At 46.3% G+C, this 22515-nt stretch overlaps 1 protein-coding gene across 1 annotated transcript in view; it reads right to left on the bottom strand.

The window, feature by feature from the left end:
* Positions 1-22515, bottom strand: part of nelfcd (negative elongation factor complex member C/D) — a 46446-nt gene that overhangs the window by 6000 nt on the left and 17931 nt on the right. Inside the window, exons 3-11 of the mRNA XM_068000672.1 lie at positions 21383-21492; positions 19920-20029; positions 14872-14979; positions 12249-12401; positions 10085-10215; positions 4957-5122; positions 4190-4324; positions 2220-2359; positions 512-626 (exon numbers count right to left, since the gene is read on the bottom strand). Of these exons, the coding sequence (XP_067856773.1) occupies positions 512-626; positions 2220-2359; positions 4190-4324; positions 4957-5122; positions 10085-10215; positions 12249-12401; positions 14872-14979; positions 19920-20029; positions 21383-21492 (1168 nt within the window). The remainder of the gene's footprint in view (positions 1-511; positions 627-2219; positions 2360-4189; positions 4325-4956; positions 5123-10084; positions 10216-12248; positions 12402-14871; positions 14980-19919; positions 20030-21382; positions 21493-22515) is intronic.

Here is a 22515-nt window from a genome sequence, read left to right as displayed (position 1 = left end):
GTACTTCAAAGTAAATCAGCTAAGTATGGACATTAATAAAAGATAACTTTAAAGTGGATATCAGATACCCCGACCAGCTGGTCTCTTTCTGCCCGTCAATTTCATATGTTAGTATGTAACACCACTATTCAAAAGCCTGGAATTGTAGGCGCTTTTGAGAGATTAACTGAGGATCACTTTGGGCTTTTCAGGGCTATAATGAAAGCTGTTTTCAGTACTTGAGCTCACCTGACATTAACACATGCACTTTGTACCAGGATAGTGATCTGGAGCAGGAACCTGGCTAATTTTTCATCTTCAGGGTCAGGGAGGCTAATAGTAACAAAACAACTACTGGCTCCGCCAAAGATCAGCTAACTCTGCACAGACTGGGGATAGAACCTCGAATGTTTAATTAGATACATTCTTCAACACGGGGAAGAGCTTCTACATTTCAATGCTTCGCAAAAGTAAATTGGGAACTAAAGTCGCCCAAAAGATATGGGATGGGGATTATATACAGCTCAGATACCTCATCCAGTAGGGCCAGGTGAACAGGCGTGTGGTCTGTTTGCAGTTGAAAATAGCTGGGCTCCGACACAGTCCAGTCAACCCATTTCAGCACCCCCATTGCCACAACCGGGAACCTGACAATCAGAAAGAAAGTCACCAGACACAAAGTAAAATACGCAGGCATTCCTCACACAGCTCATCGGACAGTGACTGGTACAGCATTCAGTCACCACCATTCGAACACTTTCCACTACTAAACTAAATCTCAGTATCATGTCCCAGAACTCCTGTCATTTCTTAATATTTTTGGCTGAATTTTGAACCCATCAAGGAAGGGAGTCAGTGCCAGAGCTTAGAAAACGTCCCGCACTTCTGTCACCCAGTATCAGCATTCAACTGCGTGACTAAAGTGTTGGATGTTTGCTACACTCTGGCATAGGGCAAGTACAGCACAGGTTAGATACAGAGTAAAGCTCCCTCTACACTGTCCCATCAAACACTCCCAGGGCAGGTACAGCATGGGTTAGATACAGAGTAAAGTTCCCTCTACACTGTCCCATCAAACATTTTCAGGGCAGATACAGCACGGATTAGATACAGAGTAAAGCTCCCTCTATACTGCCCCATCACACACTCTCAGGTCAGTGTACAGCATACCCAGGTCAATCACTAGATGCCCCACAGCACAGAACTATTCACAAATTAGCCTGTAGCTCCCTCTCAGTTCTTCTACATATCAATCATGAAAACTTCTTCAGTGTTATACAGAGATAACGGAGGGCAGAGGTTCAGTGTTATACAGAGGGTCCCCATACCCTGTGGTACACAATGATTACACTGATAGAGGTCCCCATACCCTGTGGTACACATTGATTACACTGATAGAGGGCCCCATACCCTGTGGTACACAATGATTACACTGATAGAGGGCCCCATACCCTGTGGTACACAATGATTACACTGATAGAGGGCCCCATACCCTGTGGTACACAATGATTACACTGATAGAGGGCCCCATACCCTGTGGTACACAATGATTACACTGATAGAGGGCCCCATACCCTGTGGTACACAATGATTACACTGATAGAGGGCCACACCCTGGGGTACACATTGATTACACTGATAGAGGGCCACACCCTGGGGTACACATTGATTACACTGATAGAGGGCCACACCCTGGGGTACACATTGATTACACTGATAGAGGGCCACACCCTGGGGTACACATTGATTACACTGATAGAGGTCCCCATACTCTGTGGTACACATTGATTACACTGATAGAGGGCCCCATACCCTGTGGTACACAATGATTACACTGATAGAGGTCCCCATACTCTGTGGTACACATTGATTACACTGATAGAGGGTCCCCATACCCTGGGGTACACATTGATTACACTGATAGAGGGTCCCCATACCCTGTGGTACACATTGATTACACTGATAGAGGTCCCCATACCCTGTGGTACACATTGATTACACTGATAGAGGGTCCCCATACCCTGTGGTACACATTGATTACACTGATAGAGGGTCCCCATACTCTGTGGTACACATTGATTACACTGATAGAGGTCCCCATACCCTGGGGTACACATTGATTACACTGATAGAGGGTCCCCATACCCTGTGGTACACATTGATTACACTGATAGAGGGTCCCCACACCCTGTGGTACACATTGATTACACTGATAGAGGGCCACACCCTGGGGTACTCACCGAATACACTGATAGAGAGTCCCCAGTTCTGCAACTAGCTCTGAAGCCCCCTTGTTCTCATTGCAGCACAGATTGTGGACGGTCTCAATGGCCTTTGAGGTGGATTTCAGCTCATCTTTGTTGATGTTAACTCTTTTGTTCTGTCAGTAAGAACAGCACCTCTGGGTTACACAGGCAATCACTGGGACATTCTTATAGCTCGCACCCTCTGCACCCAAAATTCCTTTTAGCTTTTCCAAACCCACCCATCAGAATTTCCCTCTGTGAACATTTCAGTTTTGTGTGTTAAAAACGAAAACTTCTGTCCTTAAATCACTGCCCCGATCCGAGCTGCAAAGAGCTTTCAGCCCTTCAACCCGGCCAATTACCGCCCCATCAGTCTACTCTCAATCATCAGCAAAGTGATAGCACTGTCAACAACACCTTCTATCAAGCGGCGCTTACTTACCAATAACCTGCTCACCGATGCTCAGTTTAGGTTCTGCCAGGACCGCTCGGCTCCAGACCTCATTGCAACCTTGGTCCAAACATGGACAAAAGAGCTGAATTCCAGAGGTGAGGTGAGAGTGACTGCCCTTGACATCAAGGCAGCATTTGACCGAGTGTGGCATCAGGAGCCCTAGTAAAATTGAAGTCAATGGGAATCAGGGGGGAAAGCTCTCCAGTGGCTGGAGTCATACCTACCGCAAAGATGGTAGTGGTTGTTGGAGGACAATCATCTCAGCCCCAAGACATCGCTGCAGGAGTTCCTCAGGACAGTGTCCTAGGCCCAACCATCTTCAACTGCTTCATCAATGACCTTCTCTCCATCATAAAGTCAGAAATGGGGATGTTCGTTGATGATTGCATGGTGTTCAGCTTGATTCGCAATTCCTCATATAATGAAGCAGTCCGAGCCCGCATGCAGCAAGACCTGGACAACATCCAGGCTTGGGCTGATAAGTTGCAAGTAACGTTCGTGCCACACAAGTGCCAGGCAATGATTATCTCCAACAAAACAGAGTCTAACCACCTCCCCTTGACATTCAATGGCATTACCATCGCTGAATCCCCCACCATCAACATCCTGGGGGTCACCATTGACCAGAAATTCAACTGGACCAGTCACATAAATGCGGTGGTTACTAGAGCAGGTCAGAGGCTGAGTTTTCTGCGACAAGTGACTCACCTCCTGACTCCCCAAAGCCTCTCCACCACCTACAAGACACAAGTCAGGAGTGTGCTGGAATAGTCTCCACTTGCCTGGATGAATGCAGCTCCAACACCACTCTAGAAATTTGACACCATCCGGGACAAAGCAGCCCGCTTGATGTGTACGGAAGAACAGTCTGTGCACTATTACATGAACATGGTGTGTACTGAAGAACAGTGTGCACTATTACATGAACATGGTATGTACTGAAGAACAGTGTGCACTATTACATGAACATGGTATGTACTGAAGAACAGTGTGCACTATTACATGAACATGGTATGTACTGAAGAACAGTGTGCACTATTACATGAACATGGTATGTACTGAAGAACAGTGTGCACTATTACATGAACATGGTGTGTACTGAAGAACAGTGTGCACTATTACATGAACATGGTGTGTACTGAAGAACAGTGTGCACTATTACATGAACATGGTATGTACTGAAGAACAGTGTGCACTATTACATGAACATAGTGTGTACTGAAGAACAGTGTGCACTATTACATGAACATAGTGTGTACTGAAGAACAGTGTGCACTATTACATGAACATAGTGTGTACTGAAGAACAGTGTGCACTATTACATGAACATAGTGTGTACTGAAGAACAGTGTGCACTATTACATGAACATGGTATGTACTGAAGAACAGTGTGCACTATTACATGAACATAGTGTGTACTGAAGAACAGTGTGCACTATTACATGAACACAGTGTGTACTGAAGACTGTCAGTCCCACTGATATTACTGTGTCTGAAATGCAGAGCTGACCTTTTTCCACGACTCCACCACACTGGCTGCATAGGCCAGGATGTAGATGTACTTGTGTTTATGCTCAGGATTGATTTTAGAGCCTGGTTTGAAGAGAGACTGCATGAATAGATCGAGGAAGGCAGGGACCCTGATCTGGAACGAGAATCAAAGGGTCACAGTTAGTTAGGTACAGATACGCCTGGATATGATAGCACAAACTTACAATACGCTTTACAGGGAGTAGATGAATAATCTGAGGGAAAACAGGCAGAAAACTGGCCTCAATTTGTGACCCTGGTTTTCAAACCAGGTCGGAGAGCTTTCTCTGTGTGAAATACAAGCCAACTCCAAGATACTTAAGTGTAGCTCTCCCGATGGTGCTGTACCCTGTGTGGTACTGAGCCACATTTTCCCAGGTTCCTGACCTGGTCTGTGCTGAGTTAAATGATCTCAGTAAGCGAGAAACAATTAGTCTCCTGGGATAGGAAGAGTTTAAAAAAACACAGCCAGGACTCTTGGCCCTTAATGGGATTCGGTGATTCTGCTAGAAATTGCACGTGCGGACAGGGCTGGGGCTAGCCATGATGCCCCCGACAGTTGAATAGCTTGCCCACACACATTATCTAGGCTCACACAGGAGGTAAGCACCTGAAGGCATTGCCGCCACCTGTCCTTCACCCTGAGTCAGGAGACAAGTGGAGATAATTGGGAAAATTAAAGGTGTGGAGTTTTCGGAAAGAACGGCCTACATCCTTGTGAGATGGGTGACTGATTGCAATTCTTACCAGTTCTACAGGAGGTGGATCCATACTCGTGAACATCTTATACAGCACAGTGATGTCGGCAGGATTCAGAGCTCCCTTGGATAGCATGGCGCCCAGCGCCTGGCAGGCTCGGGGGTAGGAAGCAGCCGTACCCAGTGCCAAAGTGATCTGGCTGGCATCGTGGCCTCTGAGGGAAGGCAGTAGAAAGAGAATTATTTTTCCTGATGACTCAAAAGAAAGATTCTGCAAAAGGCTGGGAATCAGCGTTTGAAGTTACTGAGCAGCTAGTGAACGGACTGCTCAGCACGATACTGAACCACACTGATCAGGGCGGTTCCAATTTTGATGTGCTGAGTTAGTTGATCTTATTTACAGTGGTACAACTAGCCATGGCATCCCAGGATTAGTGAGGTGAAAGTCAGCCGGTGTTCCTGCTCCAGTGATCCCCACTGGAAAATGTGCCCATTTGACCAAACAGACTGATGACACCGGCCACCTAGGCTAACACATGAAAGGCCAAAGGCCATTTGGGTGGGGTATTAGAGGGAGGCCAGCACCTGTGGAACTGTATCCCAGCAACAATCAGCACCTCTGAGAAAGGAGGGGAGAATATATTCTTTTTTGGGGGTTGGGGGGGGGTGGGGGGGGGGGGGGGGGGGAGGGCGGGGGAGAAGTTTTCACTTTCCCAAAGCTTATGATCATAGTAATGTAGGAACAGGAGTAGGCTATTCAGCCCCTTGAGCCTGTTCCGCCATTCAATTTGATCATGGCTGATCTGTATCTTAACTCCATCTACCCACTTTGGTTCCATATCCCTTAATACCCTTGCCTAACAAAAATCTATCAATCTCAGTACTGAAATGTTAACCTAGCCTCAACAACTTTTTGGGGGAGAGTGTTCCAGAATACCACTACCCTTTGTGTGAAGAAGTGCTTCCTGACATCACCCCTGAGCGGCCTAGCTTTAATTTTAGGTTGTGCCCCCTTGTTCTGGACTCTCCACCAGAGGAAATAGTTTCTCCCTAGGAAATCCTTTAATCATCTTAAACACCTCAATTAGATCACCCCTTAATCTTCTATATTGCTTGAACTTTAACCCAGAGAAAAGGAGAATATCCATCAATAAGAGACAGAAACAACAAAAGACCCAATACAGGTTTCAATGCACTTGCCACTCACTCCCATCCAGTTGTTTCTCAGTCTTGCTGACTGGATCATGCTGAACTACCTCCAACCACAAAGACCAAAGTAATAGATTAGAAAAAAGGTAATTTTGAGGGGAGGAGAAAAAAAGATTGACATTCAGCCGGCGCGGACCCGATGGGCCGAATGGCCTCCTTCTGTGCCTTAAATTTTCTACGATTCTATAAAAAACAGCAGTGGGAAATATTTAAAACGGTGATCAATCGAGTTCAGGAGAAATATATTCTGCTAAAAAACAAGAATGAACTAGCCAATAATGAAACACCATGGATGAATAAAGAGATAAGGGTAAAACTGAAACTAAAGGAAAAGGCATACACTAAGTATATAGACAATAAAGGGGAGGATGACAAAAGGGAATACAAAGAGGTTAGGAAAGAAGTCAAAAAAACAATTAGGAAAGCAAAGAGGAACTAGGAAATTAAATTATCAAGCAATATTAAAAAAAGAAAGCATTCTACAGACACATAAATAACAAAAGAAAAATCAGGATAGGGATAGGACCATTAAGGGATGCACAAGACAAACTCACAGGTAATGACAGCGAAATGGCAGAAATATTGATTAGTTACTTTGCCTCAGTATTTACCAGAGAGACTATCAAGGTGGACATGACATCAGAAGAGATCAAAAAAGATATAAAAATATTTAAGATAGAAAGGGGGGAGATAATTGATAAACTAATCAAACTTAGAGAGGACAAAACCCCTGGTCCTGATGAATTGCATCTGCGAATATTAAAAGAAGTTAGGGAAGAGATAGCAGAGGCACTATTACATACATATAAAAATTCATTAGAAGAGGGAACAGTGCCAGAGGACTGGCGGACAGGGAACTATAAACCTGTTAGCTTAACATCGTTGTAGGAAAGATAATGGAATCTTTACTCAAAGATGTAATAGAAAAACATCTAAAAACCAAAAATAAAGAATAGTCAGCATGGATTTCAGAAGGGAAAGTCATGCTTGACCAAACTTATTGAATTCTTTGAAGAAGTAACAGAAAGAGTAGACAAGAGTAATGCAGTAGATTTATTTATATTTGGATTTTCAAAACGCCTTTGATAAGATACCAAATTGTAGCCTAATGGCTGAGGTCAGAGCATGTGGAGTCAGGGGACAGGTAGCAGAATGGATAGCAAGCTGGTTACAAAACAGAAAACAGAGAGTGGGGGTTAAGGGTAGTTACTCAGACTGGCAAAAGGTGGGAAGTGGTGTTCCACAAAGATCGATGCTGGGACCACTGGTGTTCACAATTTACATTAACGATTTGGATTCGGGAATCGGAAGTAAAATTTCAAAATTGGTGGACGACACCAAATTGGGGGGTGTAGTTAACACAAAGGAAGAACGCGTCAAAATTCAAGAAGACATTAATAAACTTGCAGAATGACGTGTAATTGGTAAATTAATTTCAATCTAGTTAAGTGTGAGGTCGTGCATTTTGGAAAGAAGAATAAGGAGGCCACACACTGCTTGGATAATAAGAGTCTAAATGGGGCAAAGGAGCAGAGGGATCTAAGGGTACAGATACACAAATCACTAAAAACAGCGCCGCAGGTTAATAAGGCCATAAAAAAAGGCAAACCAAGCACTGGGGTTCATTTTTCGAGGGACAGAATTGAAAAGCAGAGAAGTTATGTTAAACTTGTATAGAACCTTGGTTAGACCACACTTAGTGTACCATGCACAGTTCTGGTCTCCATATTATAAAAAGGATATAGAGGCATTGGAGAAGGTGCAAAAAAGAGTCACAAGAATGATACCAGAACTGAGAGGATATACTTATCAGGCTGGGGCTCTTTTCTCTAGAAAAGAGAAGGCTAATGGGTGACCTGATAGAGGTCTTTAAGATAATGAAAGGGCTCGATAGGGTCGACGTAGAGAAAACGTTTCCACTTGTGGGGAGTCCAAAACTAAAGGTCATAAATATAAAATAGTCGCTAATAAATCCAATAGGGAATTCAGGAGTAACTTCTTTACCCAAAGAGTGGTTAGAATGTGGAACGCACCTATCACAAGAAGTAGTTGAGGCAAATATCATAGATGCATTTAAAGGGAAGCTAGATATGCACACTAGGGAGAAATGAATGGAAGGGTATGCTGACAGGGCTAGATGAAATAGGGAGGGAGGAAGCTCGTGTGGAGCATAAACCCCGGCATAGACCAGTTGGGCCGAATGGCTTGTTTTGGTGCTGCACACTCGATATAACTCCAACCACATCAGCCACAATCCCAGTGATCGCCTCCTAGAAGAGTGGAGGGCAACGAGCAACCAATCCACATATCATCAGCAGGAACAAGGCAGCCTGGAATGCAGCAGAAACAAGGCAGCCTGGAATGCAGCAGGAACAAGGCAGCCCGGGAAAGGTTCACTCGACTTATTCCTGAAATGAGGGGGTTATCTTACGAGGAAAGGTTGGACAAGTTGGGCCTGTATACACTGGAGTTTAAAAGAATGAGAGGTGATCTTATTAAAACATATAAGATCCTAAGGGGACTAGAAGGGGTAGATGCTGAGGGGATGTTTCCCCTTGTGGGAGAGACTAGAACTAGGGGCCACAGTTTAAAAATAAGGGATCTCCCATTTAAGACGAAGATAAGGAGAATTTTTTTCTCTCATAGGGTCGTGAGTCTGTGGAACTCCCTTCCCCAGAGAGTGGTGGAGGCAGGGACATTGAATATTTTTAAGGCTGAGTTGGACAGATTCCTGATTAACAAAGGAGTCAAAGGTTATAGTAGGTAGATGGGAAAGTAGGGTTGAGGTCACAATCAGATCAGCCGTGATCTTATCAAATGGCAGAGCAGGCTCGAAGGGCCAAATGGCCTACTCCTGCTCTTAATTCGTATGTTCGTATGCAGCAGGAACCAGGCACCCCGGGAACGCAGCAGGAACCAGCCCGGGAACCATGCAACAATGAAACACAGTAATCTACCGAACAGCAGGTGGAAGGGTAATGAAATCAGTCAAGTTCCCTGCTCCTTACCACTATTCAGCAATCCCTAATAGAAGTATTACTATGAATGTGTTGAGCAAGGATCGGTCTCACTGTATGTGGAATGGCCACATGGGTGAGGTAATGGAAGATGACCAGTGCCCATGGGTGAGGTAATGGATGATGACCAGTGCCCATGGGTGAGGTAATGGATGATGACCAGTGCCCATGGGTGAGGTAATGGATGATGACCAGTGCCCATGGGTGAGGTAATGGATGATGACCAGTGCCCATGGGTGAGGTAATGGATGATGACCAGTGCCCATGGGTGAGGTAATGGATGATGACCAGTGCCCATGGGTGAGGTAATGGATGATGACCAGTGCCCATGGGTGAGGTAATGGATGATGACCAGTGCCCATGGGTGAGGTAATGGATGATGACCAGTGCCCATGGGTGAGGTAATGGATGATGACCAGTGCCCATGGGTGAGGTAATGGATGATGACCAGTGCCCATGGGTGAGGTAATGGATGATGACCAGTGCCCATGGGTGAGGTAATGGATGATGACCAGTGCCCATGGGTGAGGTAATGGATGATGACCAGTGCCCATGGGTGAGGTAATGGATGATAACCAGTGCCCATGGGTGAGGTAATAGATGATGACCAATGCCCATGGGTGAGGTAATGGATGATGACCAGTGCCCATGGGTGAGGTAATGGATGATGACCAATGCCCATGGGTGAGGTAATGGATGATGACCAGTGCCCATGGGTGAGGTAATGGATGATGACCAGTGCCCATGGGTGAGGTAATGGATGATGACCAATGCCCATGGGTGAGGTAATGGATGATGACCAATGCCCATGGGTGAGGTAATAGAACTGTACCCTCAGGGTTCAGCACTTCAGGAGAGATGGGGAAAAATTAGTAAGAAGAGTCTTCAGTATTTGCCTGAAAAAGGGTCTTTAATAATTCACGAAGACCCAATGTTCTCCTGTGTACTTACTTCTCGTGTGCATATCTCTGAACTTCCTGCGCAATTCGTCGCAAGGCTGCCCCGCCCTGTTCCTCCTGGGCCAACACAGACATTATAGACTGTGCGTACAGGTATGTGTGCTCCCCGTGACACACCATTTTCTGTGGAAGTTACAAAGGAGAGTTGGCGAATACACCTGAAACACACAGGCAATTCTCTAACGGCAAAAATATGATTTCAAAGATTATTTGTAGCGAGCAGTAAAAGCCAGGATGACACATCCCTGGACAATTCCCCTCGGCACAAGACGGACAGGACAATTCCCCTCGGCACAAGACGGACAGGACAATTCCCCTCGGCACAAGACGGACAGGACAATCCCCCTCGGCACAAGACGGACAGGACAATCCCCCTCGGCACAAGACGGACAGGACAATCCCCCTCGGCACAAGACGGACAGGACAATCCCCCTCGGCACAAGACGGACAGGACAATCCCCCTCGGCACAAGACGGACAGGACAATCCCCCTCGGCACAAGACGGACAGGACAATCCCCCTCGGCACAAGACGGACAGGACAATCCCCCTCGGCACAAGACGGACAGGACAATCCCCCTCGGCACAAGACGGACAGGACAATCCCCCTCGGCACAAGACGGACAGGACAATCCCCCTCGGCACAAGACGGACAGGACAATCCCCCTCGGCACAAGACGGACAGGACAATCCCCCTCGGTACAAGACGGACAGGACAATCCCCCTCGGTACAATTGAGACAGGACAATCTCCCTCGGCACAAGACGGACAGGACAATCCCCCTCAGCACAATTGAGACAGGACAATTTCCCTCGGTACAATTGAGACAGGACAATTCCCCTCGGTACAATTGAGACAGGACAATTCCCCTCGGCACAATTGAGACAGGACAATTCCCCTCGGTACAATTGAGACAGGACAATTCCCCTCGGCACAATTGAGACAGGACAATTTCCCTCGGCACAATACAGACAGGACAATTCCCCTCGGTACAATTGAGACAGGACAATTCCCCTCGGCACAATTGAGACAGGACAATTTCCCTCGGTACAATTGAGACAGGACAATTCCCCTAGGTACAATTGAGACAGGACAATCCCCCTCGGTACAATTGAGACAGGACAATTCCCCTCGGTACAATTGAGACAGGACAATTCCCCTCGGTACAATTGAGACAGGACAATTCCCCTCGGTACAATTGAGACAGGACAATCCCCCTCGGTACAATTGAGACAGGACAATTTCCCTTGGTACAATTGAGACAGGACAATTCCCCTCGGCACAATTGAGACAGGACAATTTCCCTCGGTACAATTGAGACAGGACAATTCCCCTAGGTACAATTGAGACAGGACAATCCCCCTCGGTACAATTGAGACAGGACAATTCCCCTCGGTACAATTGAGACAGGACAATTCCCCTCGGTACAATTGAGACAGGACAATTCCCCTTGGTACAATTGAGACAGGACAATTCCCCTAGGTACAATTGAGACAGGACAATCCCCCTCGGTACAATTGAGACAGGACAATTCCCCTCGGTACAATTGAGACAGGACAATTCCCCTCGGTACAATTGAGACAGGACAATTCCCCTCGGTACAATTGAGACAGGACAATCCCCCTCGGTACAATTGAGACAGGACAATTTCCCTTGGTACAATTGAGACAGGACAATTCCCCTCGGCACAATTGAGACAGGACAATTTCCCTCGGTACAATTGAGACAGGACAATTCCCCTAGGTACAATTGAGACAGGACAATCCCCCTCGGTACAATTGAGACAGGACAATTCCCCTCGGTACAATTGAGACAGGACAATTCCCCTCGGTACAATTGAGACAGGACAATTCCCCTCGGTACAATTGAGACAGGACAATCCCCCTCGGTACAATTGAGACAGGACAATTTCCCTTGGTACAATTGAGACAGGACAATTCCCCTTGGTACAATTGAGACAGGACAATTCCCCTTGGTACAATTGAGACAGGACAATTCCCCTCGGTACAATTGAGACAGGACAATTCCCCTCGGTACAATTGAGACAAGACAATTCCCCTTGGTACAGTACATACAGGACAATCCCCCTTGAACTGCACACAAGATCCATTACCCATGATGCTGCCGCCTACAGCTAACCGGGCAGAAATACACTCACCGCAAACTCGGGCAGGTTTTTCTCCAGATGCTCTTCGCCTCCATCAACAAGCGTGGCAAGCGAGGTGCGGAGAACACGGGAGAAGACCTCCAACTGCTGACAGGCCGTTGACACGCTGGTTATTTCACCCTGGTATCCAGCATCTGAGATTAGCTGCAGTGAGACAAATAGACAAGCAGAGAAGTAAGAGACAGCCCCCACAGCAGAATCCATGAGACACCATTCAGAGACCATCAAGGAAGTCGGCACTCCCACTCTAGCCTGTGCTAATCTGGCAGCCTATCCGCTACCATTGCTGGACACACAATACTGTTCCGCAGGATGCTTGTTTAGGAGGCTCAGCGATATGGTGTAGTGATGCAACAAACCACTGCATCAGTAAATGCCAGGACACTGGTCACCCACACTCAGACTCCATTTGCTGAGATGAAGGAAGGAGGGAAATGTGGAACTTGAGTTACCCCTATGCCACTCTCACACCCCCTGGGACTGGCTGGCACGCTGCTTTCTCACAACCCCTCCTCTGCCAAAGGTACTGACTCTTGGTGGGGGACAGTTCCACAGGCACCTCTGATAGACATATGAAGAATAACTGACTAGACAATGAGTATCAGCAGTCATATTTGACTATAAAGGGCATTAAAGCTGATCCCAATCACACCTTCTCTTGACATCTACACATAGGCACTTTCCAGAAGTGGGTAACCATCAGGATTGGGCAACCTGGCAGATTTTTTTCCCCATTCCAAACACAGGTGCTGAGGCCAAATGCTGTGTTCCTACTGCAGCTCCACAGAGATTAGCCACATCAGCAAAGACCAAAGATTGAACCTGGTCTGTAACACTCAGTTTCATACTTGGCCGTGCATTTACAAACTGAGCCACTTTAGGGAGCTGGTCCCTCCATTTCTGAGACCGGAGTTCTAATTCTGCACAGCTAGAACGGCTAAACGCTTCCATCTGAAAGGGTCCTAATTGTAATACATTTTGCACACCAGTCTTTACCAAAAAGACAGCTATAATTCATTACTAATTATTATCCCAGCTCAGGAGACTTTGTATGTTAAGTGGAAATGCCACAATAAGGGGCATCTTCTGAGCTTGGGGCTAAGCCACATTGATGGGACACCGTAAGGGAGCTTTACTCTGTATCTAACCCATGCTGTACTTGCCCTGGGAGTGTTTGATTCAGGTGGTGAGTGCCCAAAGGGCTTCCATTTTCCAGTGCCAATAGCCATCTCCTTGATGAGCAGAAAATTCAGCAAAAATATTAAAATAGCATGACCATGTGGACATTCAATGCTCAAATCCCTAATGCTCTGACTCACCTTGGCCAGCATCCAACCGTACTTTGAGCAGCCCCAAATTCTTTCACACTACCACCTTACCAGCTTGGTTATTCCAAATATTTGCCACTAATTTTAAAATTTTATCCCACGGGCCTGACGCCCTATTCTGAGTTCACTTTATTGGTAGCATCCAATTACAGACAAGGATCCCCTTGCCACAAGAAATGTTTCCTACACCGGATGAGACGTTAAACCGAGATCTCATCTCAGGTAGATGTAAAAGATCCCACGGCACTATTTGAAGAAGAGTAGGGGACTTCACCCGATGACCTGGCCATATTTATCCCTCAACCAACATCACTAAAACAGGTTAACCGGTCATTTACCTCATTGCTGTTTGTGGGATCTTGCTGTGTGCAAACTGGCTGCTGTGTTTCCTACATTACAACAGTGACTACACTTCAAAAGCACTTCATTGGCTGTAAAGCGCTTTCGGACATCCTGAGATCATAAAAGGCGCTATATAAATGAAAGTCTTTCTTTCTTGCTCTTAAAGCTGTATACCCCCAGATTGCTCAGTACAATTTTTGAAAAATTTCTTATTTTGTGGATTTTTTCTGTTAGATTGGGTTTGAATTTTTTTAGTAATTTTATTTATATTTGACCCCCGCTGTCAGGCCCTGATGGTAGGATGGATATTCCCCTACTCCTGGGAGATGGAGGGCAAGGAGAAGCAGATGCCCCGGTTTCAGCTGGGAAGGGTGTCCCGAAGTGCCAAATTGGGCAACTGTCCCCACACGCACCTCGTGCAGTTGCATGTCTCCCTGAAACGGGGGTTCGGCTTACCCACTCATTCACTTGCCCGCAGAATCAGTTTTGTGGTTCCAATTGGGTTTCCCTTCACTTCATTTACACCTGACACCTCCTCTCACCTTCACACCAAGGCTCACAAATATGTAAAACTGATCTTGAAGCTTGATAAAGTTGCAATAAATATTTGTCCTCCTACGCCGGCGCATACCCATTTAATCTGGACTTGATGGGGTTTCCACCGCACGCCTGGCGAAGTTACTGAGGAAATTCCTGGCCATGGTACGGCACCCTGCCTGCCATTATAAAACAGCACATCCTCCGACTTACTGCGAGCAACGCCACAGGAAATTAGCTTGTACCAATAAAATTCCAAACTGACGTACAGACCCTGAGTCAAGCACCCGGTCAGGCAGTGAAGGGTTATGGAGTCAGTGAAGCTGCAAATCCATGTAAATTCCAAATATAGACTGTGTACCAGGGCTGCTGTTAGGACAGATATATCAGCGCGGGGATGGTTTTACCTTAACAGTAAAGTTGAGCATCAAACAGTCGGGATGAGCTTCCGCCAGCTTATAGAAAAGGTCTCTCCAGGTCACATGAGCAATCATCTGCTCCAGCCAGGCTGGGGTCTGCAAAAAAGAAAAACACACGAGAGTTAAATCATGGGAGTTATGCCAGCAACTACAGTAGAGGCTATTGCGTCTCACTCAGCTCGAATGGCTGTGAGATGCAGTGTCAGAACAGACTGAAGGTCAAACAGTGCATGCTTGGGTGCTCAAACACTACATGTGGTGTAGTACAGCAACAACTTGCATTTATATAGCACCTTTAATGTAGTAAAACATCCCAAGGCACTTTATACAGCGTCTGTCAGCATCTCAGGACGTCCCAAAGCGCTTCTCAGCCAACAAAGGACTTTCTGAAGTGTAATCACTGTTGTAATGTAGGAAATGCAACAGCCAATTAAAATAGCAATTAGATAAATGACCACATAATCTGTTTTAGGTGTTGGTTGAGGTATAACGGTTGGCCAGGACACCGGGAGAACTCTCCAGTGGGATCTTTTACGTCCACCTGAGAGGGCAAATGGGGCCTCGGTTTAACGTCTCATCTGTAAGTACTGCGCTGGAGTGTCAGCCTGGATTATGTGCTCAAGTCTCTGGAGTTGGAATTGAACCCACGACCTTCTGACTCAGAGGCGAGAGTGGTACCACTGAGTCATGACTGAACATCCAAACTCATTTACTCTCAGCGTTAGGCACTACAACCTGCAAAACAGGCATAGTGGATATGTTCACACCACAGCCATGTCTTGATGAATTTAACTTTTTGTTTTGAAATCATTTTCTAATACAAATGATAGCTGGAACTTTGTGCCCTAAATTTTTTTTTTGATGTTGATCCTAGTAACCTAAAATACCACCTCTCCAGGATTGCTAGTAACAGTCCCACAGCAGGAACGAGCAACAAGATCAAAAAATCTAGTCCGCAAAGAATTTTAAGGAACAGGAACAGGCCTTTAGGTCCAACAAACCCGTTCCATTTTGATTGATCTGAAACCCATCTACCTGCCCTGTCAGTGTATCCATTAGTCGATCCCTTCTACTCTCCAAAAACATAGCCAACGTGCTCTTAAACGCACAAATAGCTTAGTATATACCAAACACTATCTTGTTCCCTTAACCTCCATTTTATGATAGTGTTTGTTTCATGTGTAAAATTGCATGGGCCTTTCATACATTCTCCCTGTCTACATAAAAAGCCACAACCCCTGGTGCTCTGCAAGTTGCCTCTGCTCCTACTGTCCACACTGTCTCTGAAGTGAACTGAGTGCTTTTAAAAGCTGAGTGGGCATTTTAACATGCTGCATAGACTGTTTAAATGACTTTTCACAACACACTCTAATCTCCATCTGTTCTCTCTGAAACAATACCTGTACTAATGTTGTAATGCATTGCATCACTGTTTCAACTTTTACATAAAAATTACAACACTGAAAGAGGCCATTCGGCCCAACCAGCAGTCCTAATCCCATGTGCGTACTTTATTCCCCATTTCTTCAACCACTAACCTATTCTTAAATGTTGACATGGTCTCTGCTTCAATCGCTAGTGCATTCCACGGCCTCACAACCCTCCGTGTAAAAAATGTTTCTCCTGCTGTCTGTCCTAAATCTCTTACATTTAATCTTATAACGATGTCCTTTTATTAGAGTCTTCAACCACTGGAAATAGTCTGATTCTATCTCCGTCCCATCCCTTTATAATTTTAAACATCTCTCTCAAATCACTCCATAACCTCCTCCGTTCCCGTATCTGCAGCTTTCCCCAGCACTCACCTGTCCCTAAATTTCCTCCTGCTCTCTTGACCTTTAACCATTGTCCTTGTTTATTACCGGTCGATCTCCCGTGGCATTGCTCATGGGTTTGGAGTACGGGTTGTGATATTTAGATGCTAATCTGGCCTGTCCTTTCTGAAAAGTGGTCAAAACAGACATATCCAGGTAACTACAGCCACTTATAAACCCCTGAGGTCAATCAGTAAGCAACTGTTAGCTGCTTGTAAATTTCAGGTTCCAGGTCAATGAGTGGCTTTGCTTTGCAGCTGTAATAAGTGGGATGTCTGCAGTATGATGGACACGTGCTAACCTCGAGATTCCTTTTATTTTTGTATCATATATATTCATTCCATATACACAGATACAGACAGATCATCTTTTTGTTACTTTACAAACATTTTACAGAGGTGATTTTCACTGATAGCTGGAGAGTTACTGCTCAGTTTGATTGCTGTAACCAGGATCCATTCATTATATGTGATTCAATTCAGGACATTTCAATCTGTCATAGGTGGGGTTCAGTTAGAAACAAGTAAACAGTAAGAGAGGACAACTGATTTTCAATCAATCATCTTCCCCTGCAACTCACGCCAATCCGGCCAATTACCGCCCCATCAGTCTACTCTCAATCATCAGCAAAGTGATGGAAGGTGTGGTCGACAGTGCTATCAAGCGGCACTTACTCACCAATAACCTGCTCACCGATGCTCAGTTTGGGTTCCACCAGGACCACTCGGCTCCGGACCTCATTACAGCCGTGGTCCAAATATGGACAAAAGAGCTGAATTCCAGAGGTGAGGTGAGAGTGACTGCCCTTGACATCAAAGCAGCATTTGACCAAGTGTGGCACCAAGGAGCCCTGGTAAAATTGAAGTCAACGGGAAACTCTCCAGTGGCTGGAGTCATACCTAGTACAAAGGAAGATGGTAGTGGTTGTTGGAGGCCAATCATCTCAGCCCCAGGACATTGCTGCAGGAGTTCCTCAGGGCAGTGTCCTAGGCCCAACCATCTTCAGCTGCTTCATCAATGACCTTCCCTCCATCATAAGGTCAGAAATGGAGATGTTCGCTGATGATTGCACAGTGTTCAGTTCCATTCGCAACTCATCAGATAATGAAGCAGTCCGAGCCCGCATGCAGCAAGACATGGACTTCATCCAGGCTTGACAAGTAACATTCGTGCCAGACAAGTGCCAGGCAATGACCATCTCCAACAAGAGAGAGTCTAACCACCTCCCCTTGACATTCAACGGCATTAGCATCGCAGAATCCCCCACCATCAACATCATGGCGGTCACCATTGACCAGAAACTTAACTGGACCAGCCATATAAATACTGCACTACAAGAGCAGGTCAGAGGCTAGGTAGTCTGTGACGAGTGACTCACCTCCTGACTCCCCAAAGCTTTTCCACCATCTACAAGGCACAAGTCAGGAGTGTGATGGAATACTCTCCACTTGCTTGGATGAGTGCAGCTCCAACAACACTCAAGAAGCTCGACACCATCCAGGATAAAGCAGCCCGCTTGAATGGCACCCCATCCACCACCCTAAACATTCACTCCCTTCACCACCGGCACACCGTGGCTGCAGTGTGTACCATCCACAGGATGCACTGCAGCAACTTGCCAAGGCTTCTTCGACAGCACCTCCCAAACCCGCGACCTCTACCACCTAAAAGGACAAGAGCAGCAGGCACGTTCCCCTCCAAGTCACACACCATCCCGACTTGCAAATATATCGCCGTTCCTTCATCATCACTGGGTCAAAATCCTGGAACTCCCTTCCTAACAGCACTGTGGGAGAACCTTCATCACACGGACTGCAGGGGTTCAAGAAGGCGGCTCACCACCACCTTCTCAAGGGCAATTAGGGATGGGGAATAAATGCTGGCCTCGCCAGCGCACCCACATCCCATGAACAAATAAAAAAACACTCAGCCCATGACCCTATCTCCCTTGAGGTTAACAATTTACATTTCACTCCCTTCTTACTCCTAACTTATTCATTTTAGGCTTGTGTTCTCTGGCATTTGAATGTGTGGAAAGAAGCTGCAAGTGTGAATTCGCCAAGATAGGGTTAAACATGAGTAGATATTTGAAAGAAGTGCTTACCTCAAAAGAGAGGCTGAACCTGATAAGCAAAGGTAACAATGTAAAAAGTCCTTGATTATTTTGTCAGCCTTGTTAACACTCTACCAGGTCAGAGGCCTTCGTAACAGGAGAGGTCAACCTTTGGAGGCAACGTGGTTAAGAACCAGGTACAGGGTAATGAGAGCGGTTATTAAGGATCAGCCAAAGTCCAAGGTGCTTTTATATTACAGGACTGCAGCCCCAGCTGACAGCAGCTGCACGGCACTTTCTGGGATTAGAGTAAATAGCTCTAGTTGAAGAGCTAGCACTGATTCAGGGGCACTAATCGGCCGAATGTGCTGAAATTTCTATGATTTCAGAAGTGTTCCAACAGTAGATCAAAATATAAGGAATACTGGAACAAAAGAAGAAATCTGCTGAGTTACACCAATCTACCAAGGGAGGCACTGCATCCCCATCAGCGTGACAAGTTTACATAGGCAGCTTCCATTATAAATGTGGATAAAGGAATTTAGAATGGAAATATAAAAGTAAGAACAGGATGTATGACTTTACAATGAGAGCTGAATTACGGCAGAGATCCCTGATCCACTGGTTCCCCTGCCCTCTAAACCTGCTTCAGCTGAAGACTACATGTCAATGCAATGCCACAGGAGATTGGCTGGTACATATAAAAGAGGCAGAAAGAATGTCAACCATTGTAAGTCTAAAGAGAAACCTCTCCAACAACAGAAAATACCTCCTATACCAGGATCCCAACAAGTTCGGGTTCCTCTTCGCCTTAGTGAGCAATTTGCTGGGATTAACTTTGTCAATCCCCTTCCTGATCGGAACCTCCTCACTTCCAGTGACGCAGTGTCCTGGATTTCTGCCCATTCAGAGTTGAAGCCGGGTGCTCAGAGAATGAACTGAGGGCACCACACAGCTCAATCCACATGGAAGGAGGGGCAGCAGAGCAGGAGGCGGGGGGGAGGAGGTGACACGATGATGTACCGCAATTGCATCAGTCTATTCTCATTGGAGTATCATGCTGTAGAGTATCTGTTGTGTTTGCAGATCTTTTTCTGTTGAACCATTCTTTGTGTGTAATGTACCATAAAAACATGACCAAATTTTGGTTAAAGTTTTCAGAACATTACCTCCCCTTCCTCTGTGAAAATGGAATCAGCTTTCCGAGGATCAAAGTGTTTGATCAGCAAATTCTTCAAATGGTTTTCAACAGTCTCTTGAACGTGTGATGGTTCCACCCCTGAGAAGGAAAGAAGCACAAACTAGAACAGATTTCAAACAAATAAAAACAAGCATATGGGCGTGTATAACCCAACCAAACTTCGGCAACACAACTCAATGCAGCCAGATAGAAGGACTTGAGGGACAAAGCCCAAACCACAGAAATTCATGGACCTGGAGGTGGGAAGCAATCCAACTCAACCAGTCCCAAGGACTTGGACGTCATAATCCAGGCTAGCCAGACACAGGGACATGAGGGCACAGCACAACCCGACCAGCTCCACCCATAGCTCAGAGGGACGATGATGGTAGCAGACAGAAGGGCCCTGCAGACACAACCCAATCAGACAGAAGAGCCCAGCAGACACAACCCAATCAGACAGAAGGAACTGACAGACACAGCCCAATCAGACAGAAGGGCCCTGCAGACACAACCCAATCAGACAGAAGGGCCCTGCAGACACAACCCAATCAGACAGAAGGGCCCTGCAGACACAACCCAATCAGACAGAAGGGCCCTGCAGACACAACCCAATCAGACAGAAGGGCCCTGCAGACACAACCCAATCAGACAGAAGGAACTGACAGACACAACCCAATCAGACAGAAGGGCCCTGCAGACACAACCCAATCAGACAGAAGGAACTGACAGACACAGCCCAATCAGACAGAAGGAACTGACAGACACAGCCCAATCAGACAGAAGGAACTGACAGACACAGCCCAATCAGACAGAAGGAACTGACAGACACAGCCCAATTAGCTCCAAGGAAAGAGCCTTCCATAACATAATTGCAACAGAAATAAATACAGAAAATGCAATAAATACTCAATAGGTTGAACACTGTCTGAAAGAGAAAGGCTTCAGGTGTTGCCTTTCATCAAAATTACACAGTACACTAATAACTTAAACTACCATAATTTCAACTTGGTTCCAGTGGAGAAATTACACCAATTAAGCAATGTCACTAAGACAACTGAATCTGGCCCTTATCACCCAAGGCCAATACTCCCCATCCAGGAAGTACCTTACACATCGCTGTTAGTGGGTTACCAAGGGGGGAATCATGCTGAAATGCCAACACAAGGTGGCAAAACATCACTCTCCCACACTCTTTCATTCCCAGTCTTATGGAGGGCTGATGGAGAGAGAAAATCAGAGGTGAAATGAGCCAGAACCCCTCTTAAATCACTGGCAGCAACTGCTCATAGCAACACGGGCTCACCTGAGAGAGGGCTGAGAGAGAACCAGCGGAAAGGATCTGATTCCCTCCACAAGAAAAGGTCAGTGAGTTATCCTCAATCCCTCAAAGAAATGCTCAATTTGCATTTTTCATCTTTACCAGTTTACCCAGTACTGGCCAGGAGTTACCTGTCTGAATGAGCCATTCTGCCAGCAGGTTAACAGTCTGTGCCACCGCTGTATAATTCTCAGATAGCATCTGGATCACATGTTCCGGAGAGCCCCCTGCCTGGAAATACCTGGGGAAATTAAACAGGAACAATCAGGGTCAGTCACTATCATAGTGATGGAAGGTGTTGTCAACAGTGCTATCAAGCGGCACTTACTCACCAATAACCTGCTCACCGATGCTCAGTTTGGGTTCCGCCAGGACCACTCGGCTCCAGACCTCATTACAGCCTTGGTCCAAACATGGACAAAAGAGCTGAATTCCAGAAGTGAGGTGAGAGTGACTGCCCTTGACATCAAGGCAGCATTTGACCGAGTGTGGCACCAAGGAGCCCTAGTAAAATTGAAGTCAATGGAAATCAGGGGGAAAACTCTCCAGTGGCTGGAGTCATACCTAGCACAAAGGAAGATGGTAGTGGTTCGTGGAGGCCAATCATCCCAGCCCCAGGGCATTGCTGCAGGAGTTCCTCAGGGCAATGTCCTAGGCCCAACCATCTTCAGCTGCTTCATCAATGACCTTCCCTCCACCATAAGGTCAGAAATGGGGATGTTCGCTGATGATTGCACAGTGTTCAGTTCCATTCGCAACCCCTCAGATAATGAGACAGTCCGTGCCCACATGCAGCAAGACATGGACAACATCCAGGCTTGGGCTGGTAATGACAAGTAAATTCGTGCCAGACAAGTGCCAGGCAATGACCATCTCCAACAAGAGAGAGTCTAACCACCTCCCCTTGACATTCAACAGCATTACCATCACCGAATCCCCCACCATCAACATCCTGGGGGTCACAATTGACCAGAAACTTAACTGGACCAGCCATATAAATACTGTGGCTAGAAGAGCAGGTCAGAGGCTGGGTATTCTGCGGTGAGTGACTCCTGACTCCCCAAAGCCTTTCCACCATCTGCAAGGCACAAGTCAGGAGTGTGATGGAATATTCTCCACTTCCCTGGATGAGTGCAGCTCCAACAACACTCAAGAAGCTCGACACCATCCAGGACAAAGCAAACCGCTTGATTGGCACCCCATCCACCACCCTAAATATTCACTCCCTTCACCACCGGTACACAGTGGCTGCAGTGTGTACCAT

Source organism: Heptranchias perlo, chromosome 19, assembly GCF_035084215.1.
Source record: "Heptranchias perlo isolate sHepPer1 chromosome 19, sHepPer1.hap1, whole genome shotgun sequence".
Lineage (NCBI taxonomy): Eukaryota > Metazoa > Chordata > Chondrichthyes > Hexanchiformes > Hexanchidae > Heptranchias > Heptranchias perlo.
This window is presented reverse-complemented; position numbering and strand designations above follow the sequence as displayed.